Genomic DNA, 17,641 nt, shown 5'->3' with positions numbered 1-17,641 from the left:
GGACTTCTGTTTACATTACAAAGCTAGCATGCAATTTACATTTATTTGCACAGGAGAAACCTAATATTAAACAGCACGATTACTTCAAATCAGCACTATTGTACAAAGCAATTCCAACTGCATGACATAACAATCCGAGCTTCTGTGGTACATTCTATGCTCAGTGCATCACAGAGTGCTCTGCCACTTGACCTTCCTCTGCTTAGTTTCTCTATTTATGAACAGGAATAATATTAACCTTTATACACCACTTCTACAATCTTCAGGCAATGGTAAAATAGAATTTGAAATTCAATTACTAATAGAAGTTTTCTATGAATAGAGAGTAAAGCAGGCACAGAGGACACTATGAAGGGCTAAGACGTATTTGAAAAGAATATGCAAGGTAAGCAGGAGCACAAATTCCAGGCATCACATGCAATTCTACAATCTGCAAGTGCAGAATCAGAGACAACCATCTCAAAACCAAAAGAGATGGATGACATCAAATGATACTAAGCTCAACATATCCATTAATTCTCATTAAAAAAATATATAGTTGTAGCCTTTTACACCACAACATTATTTTGCTGGGTGGACTATTTCTACTACTTCATTTACGTCTTTCAAAATCTCTTTTTCTCTCTCTCTCCAAACTTAGCTTAGTTTTCAGGCAGCTCACCTTCATCAATATCTGGTGGAAGACCTCCAACAAACACTTTCCGAGAAAAACGCTCAATTCGTTCTCCATTCTGATGAGCTGAATAGCAGGTAGGTGAATTCAAGACTCCAACTTGATCACTATGACCATCGTCCAGCAAACCATCATCTATTGGGAAGAGGGAAGAACGACCTTAAAAAGAAAAGATAATATACATTAAAATAATTTTGTGGCGGTACCTGGCTATGTAATTTTAGGGAATGGGGGAATAGCAGTCTGGAAAGTAAAAATGAAAATACCAAGATATTAGAAAAGTACACATTAGTTTAAAGAAAAATCAAGAAAATGAAAAATATATTAAACTTCAAAAAGGAAATTCAAGATTGCAAGCTGACAACACTGTAAGCACAATACTACATACCATGTTATATTGTAATTACTCTGTGGCATCCACTAGGAAAGTAGTGATTTGTTTTTAAATAAAGGGTCTTATTTATGAAGAGATCATATTAAGGGCTGCTTAAGCGAGTTTCATTAATCTGCCTTTGGTTTAGCTTCAAGTTAAATTGGTAACTTCTATCACCTGAATGAGTACTGCATGTCTAAAAATCTTTAATTGAACAGAGGGAAACAGAAAAATACACGGTAAGAAGTTTCAAACAGGTATGTCTTCTCTTCTGTTTTAAAGGTATCTGATGCTCATAATGCAAGACCAGATTTAATTTCTAAGAAAGCAAAAGAGAATTTTAATAAATGTACAAAATGTAACACTTGAAAAATGAGTCACAGTGCTGATTTATTCTTCTCACTCTCAAATCTTCCACAGTTTTGGAGGGAAGCCTTGTGGTGGTTCCTAACATGTAGCAATCTGCAGTAAGATTACAGTTACCCTGAAAAGCAACTGTAGAATCTGAGAAGTTCACAGGATGGCTTTGCATATGCAAACTGATCAAAACAGATGTATAGATGGCAGGGGGGAGTGAAAACATGGTAATTGTCCCATTTATTTCCCCCCTATTTCATATTTACAAATTTTAGAGAACTCCACAATGAAAAGACTCGGAAGGCCAGGATATGCATTTTAGCATGTTCAAACTTTCACTGCTTTAGATTAGCAACATAAAGATTAATGACAATTTCAAATTCAGAAGTCAGTTTTTAAACTGCAAAAAGCCCCAAAAGAAACACTTTTGTGAGGCAAAATAAATACCCCACATCACCATTTCTTCTGAAGTGCAATTTTTCCTGTTTCCCTCTCACATATTTTTAAAATAATTATTCATTAATTCAACTGCTTTCAAAAACAACCAAGCAAACAAAACCAAAAAACAACCTAGCACGATTTTGGGAAGCAAGTTAATTTTCCATCTCAAATAGCCAACTTCTTTCAGATTCACCCACTGCAACTTCATACCCAGGAGTAGTAAGTCGCCGGCAGCTGAGTCTGCAGTACTTTAACTGTGAGCCATACGGCAGTCTGTAACTTTTATCTCCTCTCAGGGGAATACTACCAGGAAAGCCCTGTAGGACACCTGCAGACATTGTGCTGATCAGCTAGTGGTGAGAGCAGTATGAAAGCCATTCACTTCCAGAAGACCACCCAAGAATCAAGTGCTTAAAGAGAATGCTGGAGGACAGCAAACATCATGACCTATGTTGTGGTAATGCCTAATGACCCTGATTTGGTATTTAAATCCTTAATAAAAATATAGTAGATCAAAAATAGCGAATGAAGACACAAGATGACAGAAAACAACCAAGCGTAATAAAATGTCATGAGGATTACAAAATAAAAGCAGGACCACAGGACTGTACTAAGTAGCAAAGACTCTAACTACAACATCTTTATGGTGGCATTTCACATTTATGTCTTAAGTAGGCATCCGATGGAGAGGAGTACAGCAAATGCAGAAAGCTGTAGCAAGCTCCTTGGTATGTGTGTGTCTGAGGACATGACTAGTGGGGAGCAAGTGATGGCATCCTTGCTTGCTAACACAAGGATGCATTCAACAGATCAGTAGAGTGCCTTTAAAAGTGGAAGCATGTAGCTGGTGCTCAATGGGGCAGAAAAGTGAGGAAGCAAGGGAGAAACAGAAAGTTAACACAGTTGGAAGAAGCAGACAGGCAGATTCTTCTTGTAAATCATCTGTTTAGACATAAGAAGAGCAAAATCATGCTACGAAGACTGCAGCGGCTGATTAATGTGGATATGAGATGAATAAAAGTGATCAGATCTTAAAGATGTATACAAAGAAGTGGTAAGATTTGATTACACAATTAAGAAAAGGGGATATAACAACGGATTTCTGAATTACTGGTGTGAATGATGGAGAAGATGGAGCTGTTACAGCAACAACGAAAGGAAAAAGTGGCTAAATGAAGAAACAAGACTCAAATTGGAGGAACTCACGGGAAACTGCCAAAGTGGAAATTTTAAGAATTTTCACTAATACATGAAAGTTATTCTTAACATCTGAAATCTAAAGTGACTGTAATTAGCTGGGTTATCTTTATAAAAAACACATAGTTTTGCTCTTTACCTCTGCAAGTCTCTATACCACAGGAAAAAAGTGATTTAAAAACATGCCAATTTTAATAAACTTATTGGCATTAGAAAATTGCCACAGAAGCATTTAAGTGTGTGTGTGGGGGGTGTGTGTGTGTCAGTTTTTGTTCTGTTTTTTTTTAAAAAATGACACACAGTTTAGACTTAAGGAAGGTCTCTCTTCAGACTGTGAAAATTATGGGTTTGTGTTTCTCTAAAAGTACTTCTCAGACAATTCCAACTTACAATATACAGAAGTATACAGGGGAAAAAATAATCAAAGAATAATGCTCAGAATAATTTATTTTTTACCCACAGACCAGTATTAAAATCTAAGAACAATGAGAATCTAAGTCTCTCTTCCCAGTACAAATTAAACCATCAGAACATGTTCTGAAGTGATACCAGAGAGATCAGGTTTACTTTAATCTGGGTAAAGCTTTGACAAAAGCACTGTAGTTCCTCAGCTAAGATGACATAGAGGACAATGGATTCACACATTTAAGAGTAACATGCATTATATGACTCCTAATACTTTATTTTCCCTCCTCTTCCCTTTTAAATGTCTCTCAGATGAAGGGAGCAGAAGTTAATTTGCTAGGCTTTCACATTTCTCCTGATGACTGAATTAAAAGGATAAGCCCTTTTAAACACTTGTTTGTTTTATGACAGTGAAAAGCATTAAGCACAATCTGCTAAGAATCATCAAAACATGATTGCACTGTTAAATACACTGACCATGATCTAGATCATCATTCCTCTCTACATTAGGGCTACCAAACTGTTATGAACCAATGCAGAGATCAGGAGAGAGACAAATGAACTTATGTGTATGTTGTGAATACTGAAGCTATCAAAGATCTTGATGGTTTTGTTGCACACTTTACATGGCCTTTATAACAACCACAGGTCAAATCATCATATAGTTAAATCAGTATAGATTTTCCAAGGTCAGTGAGCATATATTGGCTTATATTACGAAAATCTGTTTACTATTTCTAAGAGTTGTCTACTAGATTTCTTGCTAAGTCTATGAAAGGCTTTTAGTTTTCACTCTGTACACTATCACTTCTACAGAAGAAAAGGAAGAACAATTAGCAAACTGCATACTTTTGAAGGGGGCAATGACTGCAAGCAGTAGTCATTAGCACAAACTAAATTATGATTAGAACTAGTGTTTTAACTGATTAAAGGATTTGTAATTCAAACTCTAAAAAGAGACCAATGATCGTAACAATCCAGACTGTACCTCTCCTTCCCGCACACCCTCCATCTTCCCCAAACTAAGACAACATGCAGATAAGCGTTTATAATCAATGATCTGGATTAATTGTAATGATCAGTAACAGCTCAATCAGAATTAATTGTACTGTAACAAACAGAAGTGAATTACCTCGTCTTCGCCCATAACTCCTCGCTGCATGCAAACAAAGGACAAATTGTAAAATGTCAAATAACTGTATCATGCCCACATATGAAAATATTTAAGATACAAAGAACTATGTGGGTAAGCAATAAGTAAAAATCTACATTGGTACTTGCTACTGATAATTGTAGATGAGAATGCATTAAACAAAAGTCTCACTTAAATACTATACTATTTTACTACTAAATTGATGTTAGCACCAGCTGTAAAGAACATACTTTAAAATATTTCAAATTGTCTTTATACTTGATCTTCATGTTAATTATGGATGCATAAATTATGGTAACTTTGTAATTCATCCTCATAAATGTGATTTGTATCTTATATAAGTTGCTAAACAGGGTACTGAAATTATAAAAAGGAAAATATTACTTTAAAAAGCATATAGAAAGCATTAAATTAATCACAGAAACATCCTGGTCCATGGAACAGTTTGTACAGTCCTTTGCAGTGACAATACAAATGCTATAAGCCGTGACCTTCCTTTTTCATGAAAAGACCTAGCAGAAAATTAACCGCAAGGTTTTGTTTGAAACAAAAGACTCCTTGTGGTAGCAAACAAAATCAGGGCACAAGTCACAAGAAATAGCATTGTATCAAAAACACTGCACAAAGGCAAAGCAACAATTTCTGACAGACTACAAGCAAACCCAAGATTTTCCTAACTTTTGAGTTTCACAAGATTCTTAAAGAGATCATGCTTATAGCTAGTTCAGAACAACATACTGATTGCTTCTCTGTCTGAAAGCTAGGAAACCAAAAATAGACAGATTACTAATACAAAAACTATTAAGCTGTGTGTAATTTCTTAGTTACGTTTCCACAAAGTATTTTCTATTCCTGTTTCACAGACTCTGTATCTGAGAAAGATTACTTTAATCATTACAGCATTGTAGTTAAATATCCAAATGGAAAATGTTACTATAAACCATAATGTTATGGCATCATTTATGAACAAAGACTGCTGTGTCTTGGCATTATCATTTTGATTTTACTAGGACTCCATACATACATCTCTCCTAAAAAGCAACTGCGGTTCTGGGACATTGAAACATACGCAGTCTCATAAACTCAGTGATTTGTAAACATCACTCCCTGCTCTGTTCTCATATTATGAAATACCTATATTATGGTACCTCCCATTTGCACAGGGTTTTTCAAAATTTTTAGTAAGCATAATATTTTTTTTCTTTGTTATCCTGATCCCTTCCTACCAGGAATGCAGTGGATTGCTTATGGAATTCTGAAAATCTCTCTCCTTGCTTTTTCTCCCTTAAAACTGTTAATTTTTTTAAACAACAGTCGTCATATTCCCATCCAACTTGCATTGAACTCACTTGCAAATTTATTTTCTCTCCTCTGAAAGAATTACTATTGATGAGAAGTCTTTTGCTTAAAGTTTTTCAGATCCTCCAACTTTCTACTAGTAAGCCAAAACAGAAAAGCCCACTTTCTGAATGAGACCTGAGTGTCTAAGGAAGTGGAAACACCTAAATCCAGATTTCCCACATCAAAATAGAATCCACAAAACATAATGTATTCTTCTATGTGATTAGTTCTCTCATTAGCTGCTGCTGCACGGGGAGACTGATGCTGAAATTCAGACTTGTTTTCCCCTGAAGTCAGGCACTTACAAGACACAGTTGTATGTCAGTGCAGCAGCATGTACGAATCTTTTCTGACTCTTGGCCAAAGTGACTCCCACGTAGCATTAGCACTAGCGTCACTAAGCCCTCCTCTATCTCCCTGTATGTCCTTTTCATTTTTCTTACACAAACAAAACTAGAGTAATAGCAATAGCAATGACTGCAGTGCCATGTTCTCTGTCAAAGAATAATATACAAATGAATATTAATAAGCATCTTTTGGTACAACCCTTAGTAATTTCTCTTCTGCCACTTCTGCTGCTTTCTGCCCACCAAAACATCTCTGCTATTTTCTTATATTTTCATAGTTAAGACAAGCTGATATGCATAAAAATATTTTGTAATAGAACACCTGAACTGTTTTTCTCTGTGCATTTAAAAATAAACAATAATTTAAAGGAGGAACACAAAAGTGTTATTAAAATGCTATAAAACCCCCAATGCAATTCAACTTAAAAGGGGAGCTGCTGCAGTATTTTATATATATGGAAATTACAATGATGTACCAAAGTTACGTGTGTATTCTCTTCTTCAGTAAAACAATGAAATCAGAGAAAATGGGAAAATAACTGTACTTGATATTGTCACATTATTTACTTCACTTGTATGGCAACCCCCCCTTCCCTGATCTTTATCTGTCTTGTCCATTTAGATTGAAAACTGGTTTGTGCAGGGATTTTCTGCCACTTTGCATCCAGACAAATGCAGTCCCACTCTTAGACAATCTGTAGGCACTGATGCAATAAATGTGATCATTAACATCAAAATGTATGGTTTTGCAATACTAATTTTTTAGTATTTTTGTCCAGACTTTAAGACCACAGTGGTTACATTATAGGTAAGTTGTTTTAATAACAGTAAGTACAGTGTCTTACTGTTACTAAAAATATGATGTTAAAGCAAACATATCGTATCTTCATGAAACTTCAATATTTTAATCTCTCCACATTACATATATATATATATAAACTTTCTTTCAAAGGCCAGACACTACTTGTGAAAAGTTCCACTGAGTCACTTTTAGTACATTGTAAGCAATGAGATTATTCTTTCTGAAGATATTAGATTCAATCAGAAATATCATGCACATCATGTTTTATACCTTTCAGAGCACATATGCTTACAGAGCATGTGGTCTGTATAAATATACACATAGATATTTAATTATAATTTAGCTATATTTTATATATATATTTAATACATACATCTAAATAATTAGTATGTATGTTTACATAAATAATTTAGATAAGTAATAAGGGGAGACAACCCTTTGGGAAAGGCCAGAAGACACTGTAGGCAAATAATTGATTTAGAACAACCAAAAAAAAGAGACATTAAACTTCTTCCTTAATTCTTGAACTTGTTCAAAGAATAAGTCATACAGAATTATTTTTTGTACCTTTTAAAGCTGAATATCTTAATTAGCCAAAAACTCTAAAAGATTTCAAATGAGTGAGAAAGGACAAGAGATACCTTTTATGCTAGAAAATATAAATTGGGCAACACGTGCAAGAAGTATGATGCCCAATAAAAATGGAGTCCAACAACACTGGAACCTTCCAACAATTAAGAGTGCTGTAATGTACAACAAAGACATTCCCTTACAGTTAAAACCCTTCTGTTTCTATATCCCTGAAATTTCATACTAATAAGGCTTAAACCTGTCAAAAAATTAATACCTGTCCCTTCTGCAACTTAAATAATCTCAGAGATAGAAATGAGACAGAAGTAAAAACACTTCTTGTGCGTGTTTATCTAACATCAAGACAATATAACTTTGTACATTATGTGAGCAATGTTATCACACAGATAGTAAATGCATAATTTCTATTTTATTCAGACACGTATTTCAAATATATACCAGCGATCAAATATGTACCTATTTAAATAACTCAACTGAACGACTAAGCTGAATTCATAATACTGTGTTGTATAACAGGAAGAACTACTAGGCAAGCTTCCTATATTTAAAGGTAACTACGACATTTATGATAGAAAGTAAGATAAAATACTATTTGTCACTAACTTTCCTGATTTAATGATCAAATGGTGACAGTGAAGTAATCTTTTCATTAATTTGTCATTTGAAGAAATCCATAAACAATTATGGCAAAAATTTCCCAAGAATCTAGATTAAAGGAGATAGCTGCCTAACTCCCATTTTATTCTATTTGATTTGGGTGCCTAAATTCTATTAAGATTTCTTTAGAAATCACATCTTTATAGATTTTAAGATTGAAAGAGATCATTATGACATTCAAGTCTGGCATGCCTAACAGACTACAGAAACTCATTTAACAATTCCTGTATAGGAAGTTTAATAACTTCTGTTTGAAGTAAAACACCCTTTTTTAGAAGCACAATCAGCTATAGTATCTTTAAGATGGAAAGCCTAACCCTCCCTTCCTAAACTAATCAAATGGTGAATTTCAATACCCACTAAAAAAATTCAATGCATTAAAACTAGAAAAGGGGGGGAACAAAAACACCCTTACACTCCAACAAATTGGACTCTTGCATTATTACATGCTACAGAAAGGTTCTAAGTCGACAATTAAAGACGTACTCAAGTAAATCCAAAGTATCTTTCTTTTTGACTTTTGAGATAACAGTAATTAAAAATGCATTGCTTTTTTTACAGCTTGAGCTGAAGCAGATATATAATTATTAGATATATAATTTATTAAAACACATAAATCAGCTTTCCTTTGGTTCATTTCATTAATTTAAATAATGAAAACTGTAGATATTAATATTAGGTACAGTTCAGTAAGTACACTTTAAATGAGCTGGAAAAGATCTATCACTTAAGAAGAGGAAAAACTAGCTAAAAGTAAGTTTTATCTAGAAGTGCTGAGTCTTAAAAGCATTGAGGAATTCTAGCATGGCTCATGTCAGAACCTTACTGGGATCCAGAGATATCAGTCCACTAAAATTGTCAACTAAAATCCAGTGAGGGTCATAATCTAGCGTTAAGTATTAGTGCACTCAGATGGGCCCAGGATCCTTAAAAATGTTGCTGCTTTTCCTTCATGAAGGTCTGGTTTTCCTGCTCCTCCTCATAGCGACTACAACACTTACTGAGAAAGAAAGGGATAAATGGGAGTCTGTGGATTACCAACTCTCCTCCCCTGTACTCCTCCCTCCAAGGCACCAATTACAGGGAAATGTTAGCTTGAATCCACTTAAGCAGAGAAGGAAACTGGTCTACAACTTTATCGGCAAGTGTTCAAGCTCTAATTCTCATTATCTCACATTTGGAGGAAGCTTCTCAATTTTTGCTAAGAAAGAAAGGTTGTGCAGGGTCTGAGGAGTTGGAGCTTCCCATAAACTGTTCCCAGTGCTTCTGTTCTCGAGTTGTAAGGAGCTGTGGTTCGGACACTCCTGATCTGAGGGGGCTCTGAACGGTATAAGCGATTGCAGTAGACCACACTGACATGTACATCAGACTCTCCAGGTACATGGCAGAGAGCTTAAGTGTCTAAACCAAGGCTCTGAATTAAATTCTAAAGGGCACACCTAAAAATTAGGTGTTGCAGCACATGTCCTTTCAATACTCAAGCTGTTATTTTTATCTTACCTATTGTAGGTTGGAAATAATATTGCAGCTTTTAAAGAGGACAGCAGTCACATTAAGCGCTAACTTCCAAACTACAGCAGAAATCCCACCAGCATTAATAACAACCAAGACACTCTTCAGTGCATATTGTAGCTCTTTGGTAAGGTTTTTCAGGACAGACTGGTACCACTGAGATGCATTTTCCAATGTCTGTGATAATAGCAAAACCCCTTTTTCCTAGATATTCCATAGAGTAACAATGCTTCCCACATGCTCTTTCAGCATGCAAAACTATAGAGAAACTCACCACTCCAATTATTGAAACAAACTAATTAAAATTATATGGATTTCTTACACTGATTGCATTGAAATATTTGACAGTTGCTCCTAAGATTGGTTTTTAATACCTTCCCATCTAAAACTTCATTGTAAATCAGCAGATAATGACAATTGCACATATACGACCTGAACAAACCAGCTTGAAGAATAGATCTCACAGTTGCAGTGAAATGTAGAGTTAACTGTTGTAAATGTTGTAACATCAAGCATATTGATACTCAATGTACAGGAATCAGGATTATGACCTGTGTGGGCTAAATACTAATTCTATTTCAATAGTTAAGTAGCTATTTTCACTTTTCAAGACACCCCATTATCTTAAAGAACTATTCAACACCAAAGAACCCAATTCTTCAAGTGTCTGTTGTGAAGTATCTTCTTTTACTGGGTATAAAACGAAACCAGAATTAAGAATTCTTAAGATTTTAAACTTTTACTCAGTGTTACACAAGGGAAATTAGGTATTTTTTACATTTTAGATCCATTTGCACCAGTGTTAATCACCGTGCAGAAGGGTAAGGCAATTAAAAAATAAAAGAGCTCCACAGAACCACAAATCTGAAATAACTATTCTGAATGTATTTTTTAATAATTAGGTCTTTACTGGTAACATTTAGACCCATCAAGTCAATGACAGAAGTGTACTTGCTTCGTGTACAACAGCCTCCACATTTTCTAATCTAGAGAACCTGTGGCATTATAGCTCTAATTTTTCCCAATGTAGAAAACATTTGTGTGCAAAACCTCTGATTTATTATTGACTTAGATGGATTACCAAGCTCTGCTTCCTTCTTTAGCCTTGAACAAAGGCTAAAGTTCATGCCTTCACTAAGTAGCAGATGTTCATGAAGTTTGACCTACTGGGAGAGGAACGTGAATGTGAACTCTAACTTCAGCATATTTCGCAGTTAGAAACATATTTGACAAAGCCAGTTCCAAAAAACCCAACAAAAGTAAAATGTTTTTTCACGTAAGTGTAATAGAAAGTATCTAGTTCACCCTTTACTTACACAAGACAGAAAAACATGCCTTTCTGGCCACCTTATTTTTCTAATTCCTGTTTCTGTACAATAGATTTCTAGCAGATCTTTGAAGAACATAACACTGGTTTGCTTGAGAACAAAAAGAACAGTGCATCGTTACGAGCATTTCAGATTTCAAATAAGCTAGATATAATGAAAGGCTGTTGTAAGATTAGCTCCTGCCATTCAACTCTGAAAAATGGCAACAGTCCCATCAGTGTTGAAGACTAGAGGCAAGTAATTCAATAACAGAATATAATAGTATAATTTTATACCAACATGTCAGATTTAAGCTAAGCTAGAGATAATTAGAAACTGTTACAAGATTAGCACTTACCATTTAACATCAGAAGATTGTCAGTCCCTGGATGTGGATAACTCAAGCGACCTTAACAGAAAACAAAAACCAAAGAACAAAACAAATGCAGAAGAGGTTTTAGCTATTATGCTACAAAAAATAATGAAAAAAATCACTGCTTAGAATTTAAATATAAACTATATTTCCAGTTTGCCTAAGGGAAATAAAGAGCTAATATTTAACTCCAAGCACATTAACCAACAATACCCTTGACCCAAGTTAAAGCTGACAAGAACAGACTTCTTAACCTTAATTCTCTGGTCATAAGATCTGCAATGTGCTTTGGGATCAGCTCCAATAGGATAAAGCCACTTTTTGTTTCATGACACCCAGAAATAGTGCTGACTGCTTTAGTCTTCTCTTTCACAGTGGCTGTGAATAACTGTACTATGCACACTGCTTAACAGAGTGGCATTTCTACAGTTTAGTGCTTCTCTACTAAATCAATTTAAGAAAAATCACGTCAATAGGAATTAAGGCATTAAAATTTTATTAACCAATTTATGACTGTATCTTGGTGTATTACATATAACCATTGCATGCAATACTTTTCAGTAAGTCTGGCAAAACTAGAGTACTGGTTTATCTACAGAGTTAACAAAATTAAAGAATATGATAGATAACATTTTCAACATTTTATATTGAATAAAAATGACATTAAAACCTCCTATCCTGACATTAGAATTTTTCAAGTATTGCATTTTACTACACTGGTGGAATGTTATACTTTACTAGTTAAATGAATGGTTCAAAATGCACAGCTGAAGTGTCTGTTCACTACAAATTCCTTTTTATTAAAGGAGACGTTTTCTGTTTACAGGAAGCTGCAAACATACCAGTAGTGCACACTGACCTAGAGAGACATTTACAATAGCTGCTGTGTTTGGAAGGAGTGTGCTTTAATGTGCAAAAAACTGCACTTCCATCTATCTTGCTATTCAAACATACTTGCTTGCTTGTAATCTGTAAGCATATATAAAAAAATACCGTAACTTAAACATTTAAATCTTTTGGAGGAAACGAGAATGTTTGTAGAGGCATAAAGAAGAATCCAGTCTGGAAGCAATAGGTATTTAGAACTCACACAAGGTTTAAAGGGGAATATGTATGCAGATGACTTGCAAGAGTAAGTATTAGTAAGACACTGTCATACCCTAATAAGGCTCACTCTTTCTAAAAAGAAACACAGAAGAAAAAAAAGGAAGAAAAACAAACCAGCAATCCATATATTAAGTAAGACTGTCTAACAATTCCTATGATACACTGATTCTTCCCCCCCTTCCCCATCCCTGCTCCCCCTTGGTAAACCCATGTGATTAGCAGCAAGACTGGAAATTTCTCAAAACAGGAGTTCTGTGTCCCAATGGACACCTTTGGGGTTAAATAAAAAACGTTTATGCTGAAAATCTGTAAGTAACAGGGTTCAGATTTTGCTCTTCCCCTTTAGGAAACCAACACGGTAATTTTCTACCAAAAATACAGAAAAAATATACATTATAAACTCTTACAGTCAAAACTTCAGAATAGCAAGATTAAGATCATTTAGAATATTTTATTCAGCATTATTATTTACAGGTATTGTGGCAAAAAGATTTTTAAACAGCCACATACTATTTCTCTTCCCACAGATTTAACTATTATAAGAATGGATGATATCAGAACACATGCAGATTACATAGGAACTATTTGCTTTGGAATTTGAAAGTGTGGAGAAAGCGATGAAGGGCAAGGGACGCCTCCTGGAAAAGGGCAGATGAATGCCACCAAAAGGACTCTGCTGTCTTCTCTAACCTCTACAGATTTTTTAAGCAGGCTTAGGCAAGATACCAAACAAAAATCTTTGTAGGAGCCTCTGTCTTCATGTTCCTTATCATCAAGATGTCCAGTTTTAAAATAGAAGCCATTTTTTGTGTCATGCTAAACATTTATAGCTATACCTAATGCTTCATGGAACTATAAATATTCTGCCCTTCTAGTAACGCATGCTGGTATAACAGGAAAAGAATTAGGAACAAGGGATCCTTAAATTGCAATCTGGGAGCTGCCACTGGTTTGCTCAGCCTCGTGTATGACAAGTCACTTTGCTTTATTTCTTAGTTCTTTGGTCTATAAAGGTAATACACATTTGCCTAACAGCAAGGATTTTACAAGATTATTTACTGTCACTGTCATGTTTATGTATGTTGCTACAGAAATACTTGTAACAGTATGAGGTGTTTCTTGCAAATCAGCATGCTGTATCTATCTAGAATAACAATAGAAATTGGAAGAAATTATCTCATCTTGAATCTCCTCGAGTCTGTGGTGACAGTCTTTCTCCCTGTCTGTATCCAATTATCTTCTTTTCTTATTCAGCAAAGGAGACAAAAGATACATTTTTTTTCTGTAATTACTACCAAAAAAGATATCGGATTTAAGGCCCAACAAGAGAGAGAAGCCAACCAGTGTCAACACCTGGAGAGGAAAACTGTTTTAGAAGATAGTAAATTCTGGGTTTACAACTCTAGTTTTGCATTCTTTTGTTTTTGTTTTTTTTTTTTTTCCCTACAGCTTCACAAATAAGCAGCATCTGAAACAGGTACTAAACTGAAAAAGTTGAAATAATAAAGCACTCCTCATTAAGTAGCTGGGAGAGTGAGAGTGTGCACGAGGGAGCTGGGCCCACTACTGCAGCATAAAACCTATGAATCACACAAATGCAAGGAAACCCAATCTTGCTGTGTTACGGAGATGAATTTGCTAGCTCAGGTAATGAATGATTTGAGGGTTCGAAAGGAAAATGACTAACACAGTATTCAGTACATGTACAGCTATACTGATACTTCTTTTAACTCTTATTTACACGGTTATTTCAATGAAATCATACTTGGTGTTACTGCATTCTGGTGAACTTAATACTTGTGTTTACTATCTTGTCTAGTACTTGGACTTACAACCTTAAAAAATTGGTGATATAGGTTTGCTTACTTCTTCAAAATACAATCACTGCTATTTGATATGTTAACTTAGGTTCTTATCCCTCAGATTAATCTGTTGAAGCAAAATGAAGTGTTTCTAGGGAGTCCACCTGAATTGAATGATACACATAAATTCAGAACGCTTTGTGCACGGAACTGGGTGCAAGATCAGTCTTAAATAGAGTGCAGATTACACTATTTTTAAACAGACAATTCTAGTTAAATGGACATATACAATATTAAACCTCACTTAAAATATCAGTATATAAAATACAGAAGATGGAAGCACCATTTTACAACAATTTACTTTGCTTCTATCACATATTTCTTGTAAGCTATTTTCACTGCACGTTGTTCAATGCGTTCAAAAGAAAAGTACCATTTTAAGAACTGCTCTCACCACAAATCCTATCTAATCCCATCCTGCTTCAATGTCAGTAATCTAGAATCATATAAATTGTTCAGTAGATATTCTAGCAACTTCAGTGGCCTCTGTCTGCTTAAAAATTATAATATATAAAGATGCTTCACTAGTTCAAAATCAACTACAAATTAGAAATTTTCTAATATTTAAATAATAGATGTATTCCATTCCTGAGAAATTAAAAGTAATCACTTCACTGGCTGTCTACAGAATTTAGCTGTAGAGCATCCAAAATCAGCAATGTGCTGCTATCTGGAACAAATACAATGCCTAATATTACAGTATTGTATCATGAAGTATCATGTTATAGAAAATTTGTCTGTACAAACCTGAACTTGCAACTTCGTAATGTTACCGCTAATTAATAATTCTCATGTCTCATGGCTAAATTCAAAATAGTATTGCTAAGGAGAAGTGGGTATGTTTGACATTTCTTATGCAACGAGAGTTCTATTAAATTTAGCCCCCTCTTCCATATCTAAATGTAAGTAATGTTAACTGCCTGGTGTGTCTTTCTGATAATGTATTCTTCCGTAAGGACAGAAAAAAATAAAAAGCTTGCAAATAAATTTTAGTGGGCCAGTTTATCTGCTAAATCCAGTTAGAAGTCTTGCTAATCCAAACCATGAGGGAAGAGTAGCAAGCTTAGTTCTAGCTACATTTCTGTAATCTCATGTTACTAATATGGGCAATGGAAATTTAAATTTTTTTGAAGCTTCTTCTGAGCATACAGATGTAGTTGTGCTTACCCACTTTTTATTTCAAGGCAAATTCATATCTACTTTTGGAAATGCATACTTTCTATTCCTATTTAACTAAACTGTTGGAGGAATCCCCATATATTAAAACATTTGGGATAGATATAATGACCGCTTTAAACATTGCTGACTCACAGTTTCACAAGTTTTTCTGTTTCATGTCTACTCCACACCTCCCTTTTTTTTTTCTTAAACGGTTGAATGAAGAGACTGAGAATCACAAATTCCCATCTCCGTTTTTTCAAGACATCTCCTGACTAGAAGAGAAAAAGCTGCCAAGTTAAGCTTTTCCCAAACTACTTTAACAGACCAGTGAATGGCTGAGGATTGCAGCAGTTTCAGAAAGCTCAGTTTTTGAATCAGTGTAGTTAAAGCAACAGCACAAAACCACGTTTGGACAACACCTAGTTACAGAAAGCCTACATACTGCACTTTGAAATGCTTGTGTAAGAACTGTGTAAGTCATAATGTGGCTAAATGTGCCATCTCTGATAGTTGATCTATTTAGGCAAATTAGTCTATTCTTTTATCATAAAAAGTTTCTATGACAGAAAGTGGAAACGACCTGTATGTACAATTTCAAAGCCTTTTATATGACTAAGAGCAAAGCTTTTCCTTACGTACTTTTTTTGTTCAGCCTCAGAAACTCTTTTCTGAGTGCAATTTGAATTACTCTAGGAAGCAAATGCATAACTTTAAACCTTAGAGCTTCATAACACAAAATATAGAACAAATTTCTTTGAAAACGAAAGTTACCATATGCAAAGAAAGAAAATGTTCTCTACTGCGTTGCTGAGTCACTAATGCTTTTCTTTTTACTTCACTGAGCATGCTCCAGCAGGTTGCTTTTAAAAGAGGTCTAACAGCTGAAAAGCTCAACTAAACCAATTTAAAGGGAAAATAAAATCAAGAAAAAGCAAGACAGACTTCTAAATGCATCAAGTTATTTTTCCCCACAGATAAGCCAAATAAGTTTTTTACTTTTATTATTTATTACTACCTATACAAAAAATACAGTTATGTAACTTCCCTAAAAAATTTGTTTTGCCCCCCACAAAGAAACATGAAAAATTCAACATAAAGTTAATATTCCTTCTTGTTACTGATGCTAATACAGTTATGACTAATTCAAGTTCAGTACTACCTCACATCTAGCTTGCAGAGCTATAAGAGAGTTGGTCATGAAGCAGAAATTAATTGTAAATTGAGTTCAGTATCAATAGTCTTGCCCTACAAAAGACAAGCCCTTAAATTACATGGAAAATACCACAGTTTTACTAGAAACGTCCTTAAAACAGTAGATAATAAATTCCATTAAATCACCTGCTCCTCAATTCTAATAAGTATTCCACACAAAATATAACCATTTGTTCTAAGTTTTTTCCATAATCTGGTTTAGCCCAAATGTATTTGCTTTCCTGTTTCTGAAATGTCTAGAATCCAAGTTTTCTACACCTTGACATCAAGAAGCATTAGTATTTGGGGAAGGAGAAGGTAAAAAAAATTCAAGTGCAAAAGAAGTATGTCTGAGGAAGAGTTATGCTACCAATACCCTATGTATTTCAGGCTATCAGTATTGTAATTCTCCCCAAATAGTTCTAAGGGTTACTAGAACAATAAAAGGCTATTTAAGAAAAGTTATGTAAAAGTGAATTAATTTATTTTAACTTTTATTAACTTCAGTTTATATTCCACTGATTAGATGGGGTAATCTTAAACATTACGTTATGTCTTATTATAAAATACATTTCAAGAAAGCTGCATGGGAAAGATTAGTTTTAATATGATCAGTATTTCTGCTGCAATGACTAGTGAAGACAAGCATCTACTCCCTATTAACCTACCTTGAAAAAATGTCTTATTGAAAGCTAAAAATTACTTCTTCCTTTTGATCATGTCTGTAGTAATGACTAAACTTTGTCTAAGGGAAGCCGAAACTATGCATCTATAAAAAATTTTTTAGCAGG

At 34.5% G+C, this 17,641-nt stretch overlaps 1 protein-coding gene across 2 annotated transcripts in view; it reads right to left on the bottom strand.

Annotated features, from left to right (window-relative positions):
- CPEB2 (cytoplasmic polyadenylation element binding protein 2) overlaps positions 1 to 17,641 on the bottom strand; it is a 55,844-nt gene that overhangs the window by 19,393 nt on the left and 18,810 nt on the right. The window contains exons 4-6 of one of the 2 annotated variants that reach the window (XM_074865792.1): positions 11,515 to 11,565; positions 4,579 to 4,602; positions 662 to 832 (exon numbers count right to left, since the gene is read on the bottom strand). In XM_074865792.1, coding sequence (XP_074721893.1) covers positions 662 to 832; positions 4,579 to 4,602; positions 11,515 to 11,565 — 246 coding nt within the window. The remainder of the gene's footprint in view (positions 1 to 661; positions 833 to 4,578; positions 4,603 to 11,514; positions 11,566 to 17,641) is intronic. The other variant, XM_074865791.1, reaches the window with a different exon arrangement.

The sequence above is a fragment of the Strix uralensis genome, chromosome 4 (assembly GCF_047716275.1).
Source record: "Strix uralensis isolate ZFMK-TIS-50842 chromosome 4, bStrUra1, whole genome shotgun sequence".
NCBI lineage: Eukaryota > Metazoa > Chordata > Aves > Strigiformes > Strigidae > Strix > Strix uralensis.
This window is presented reverse-complemented; position numbering and strand designations above follow the sequence as displayed.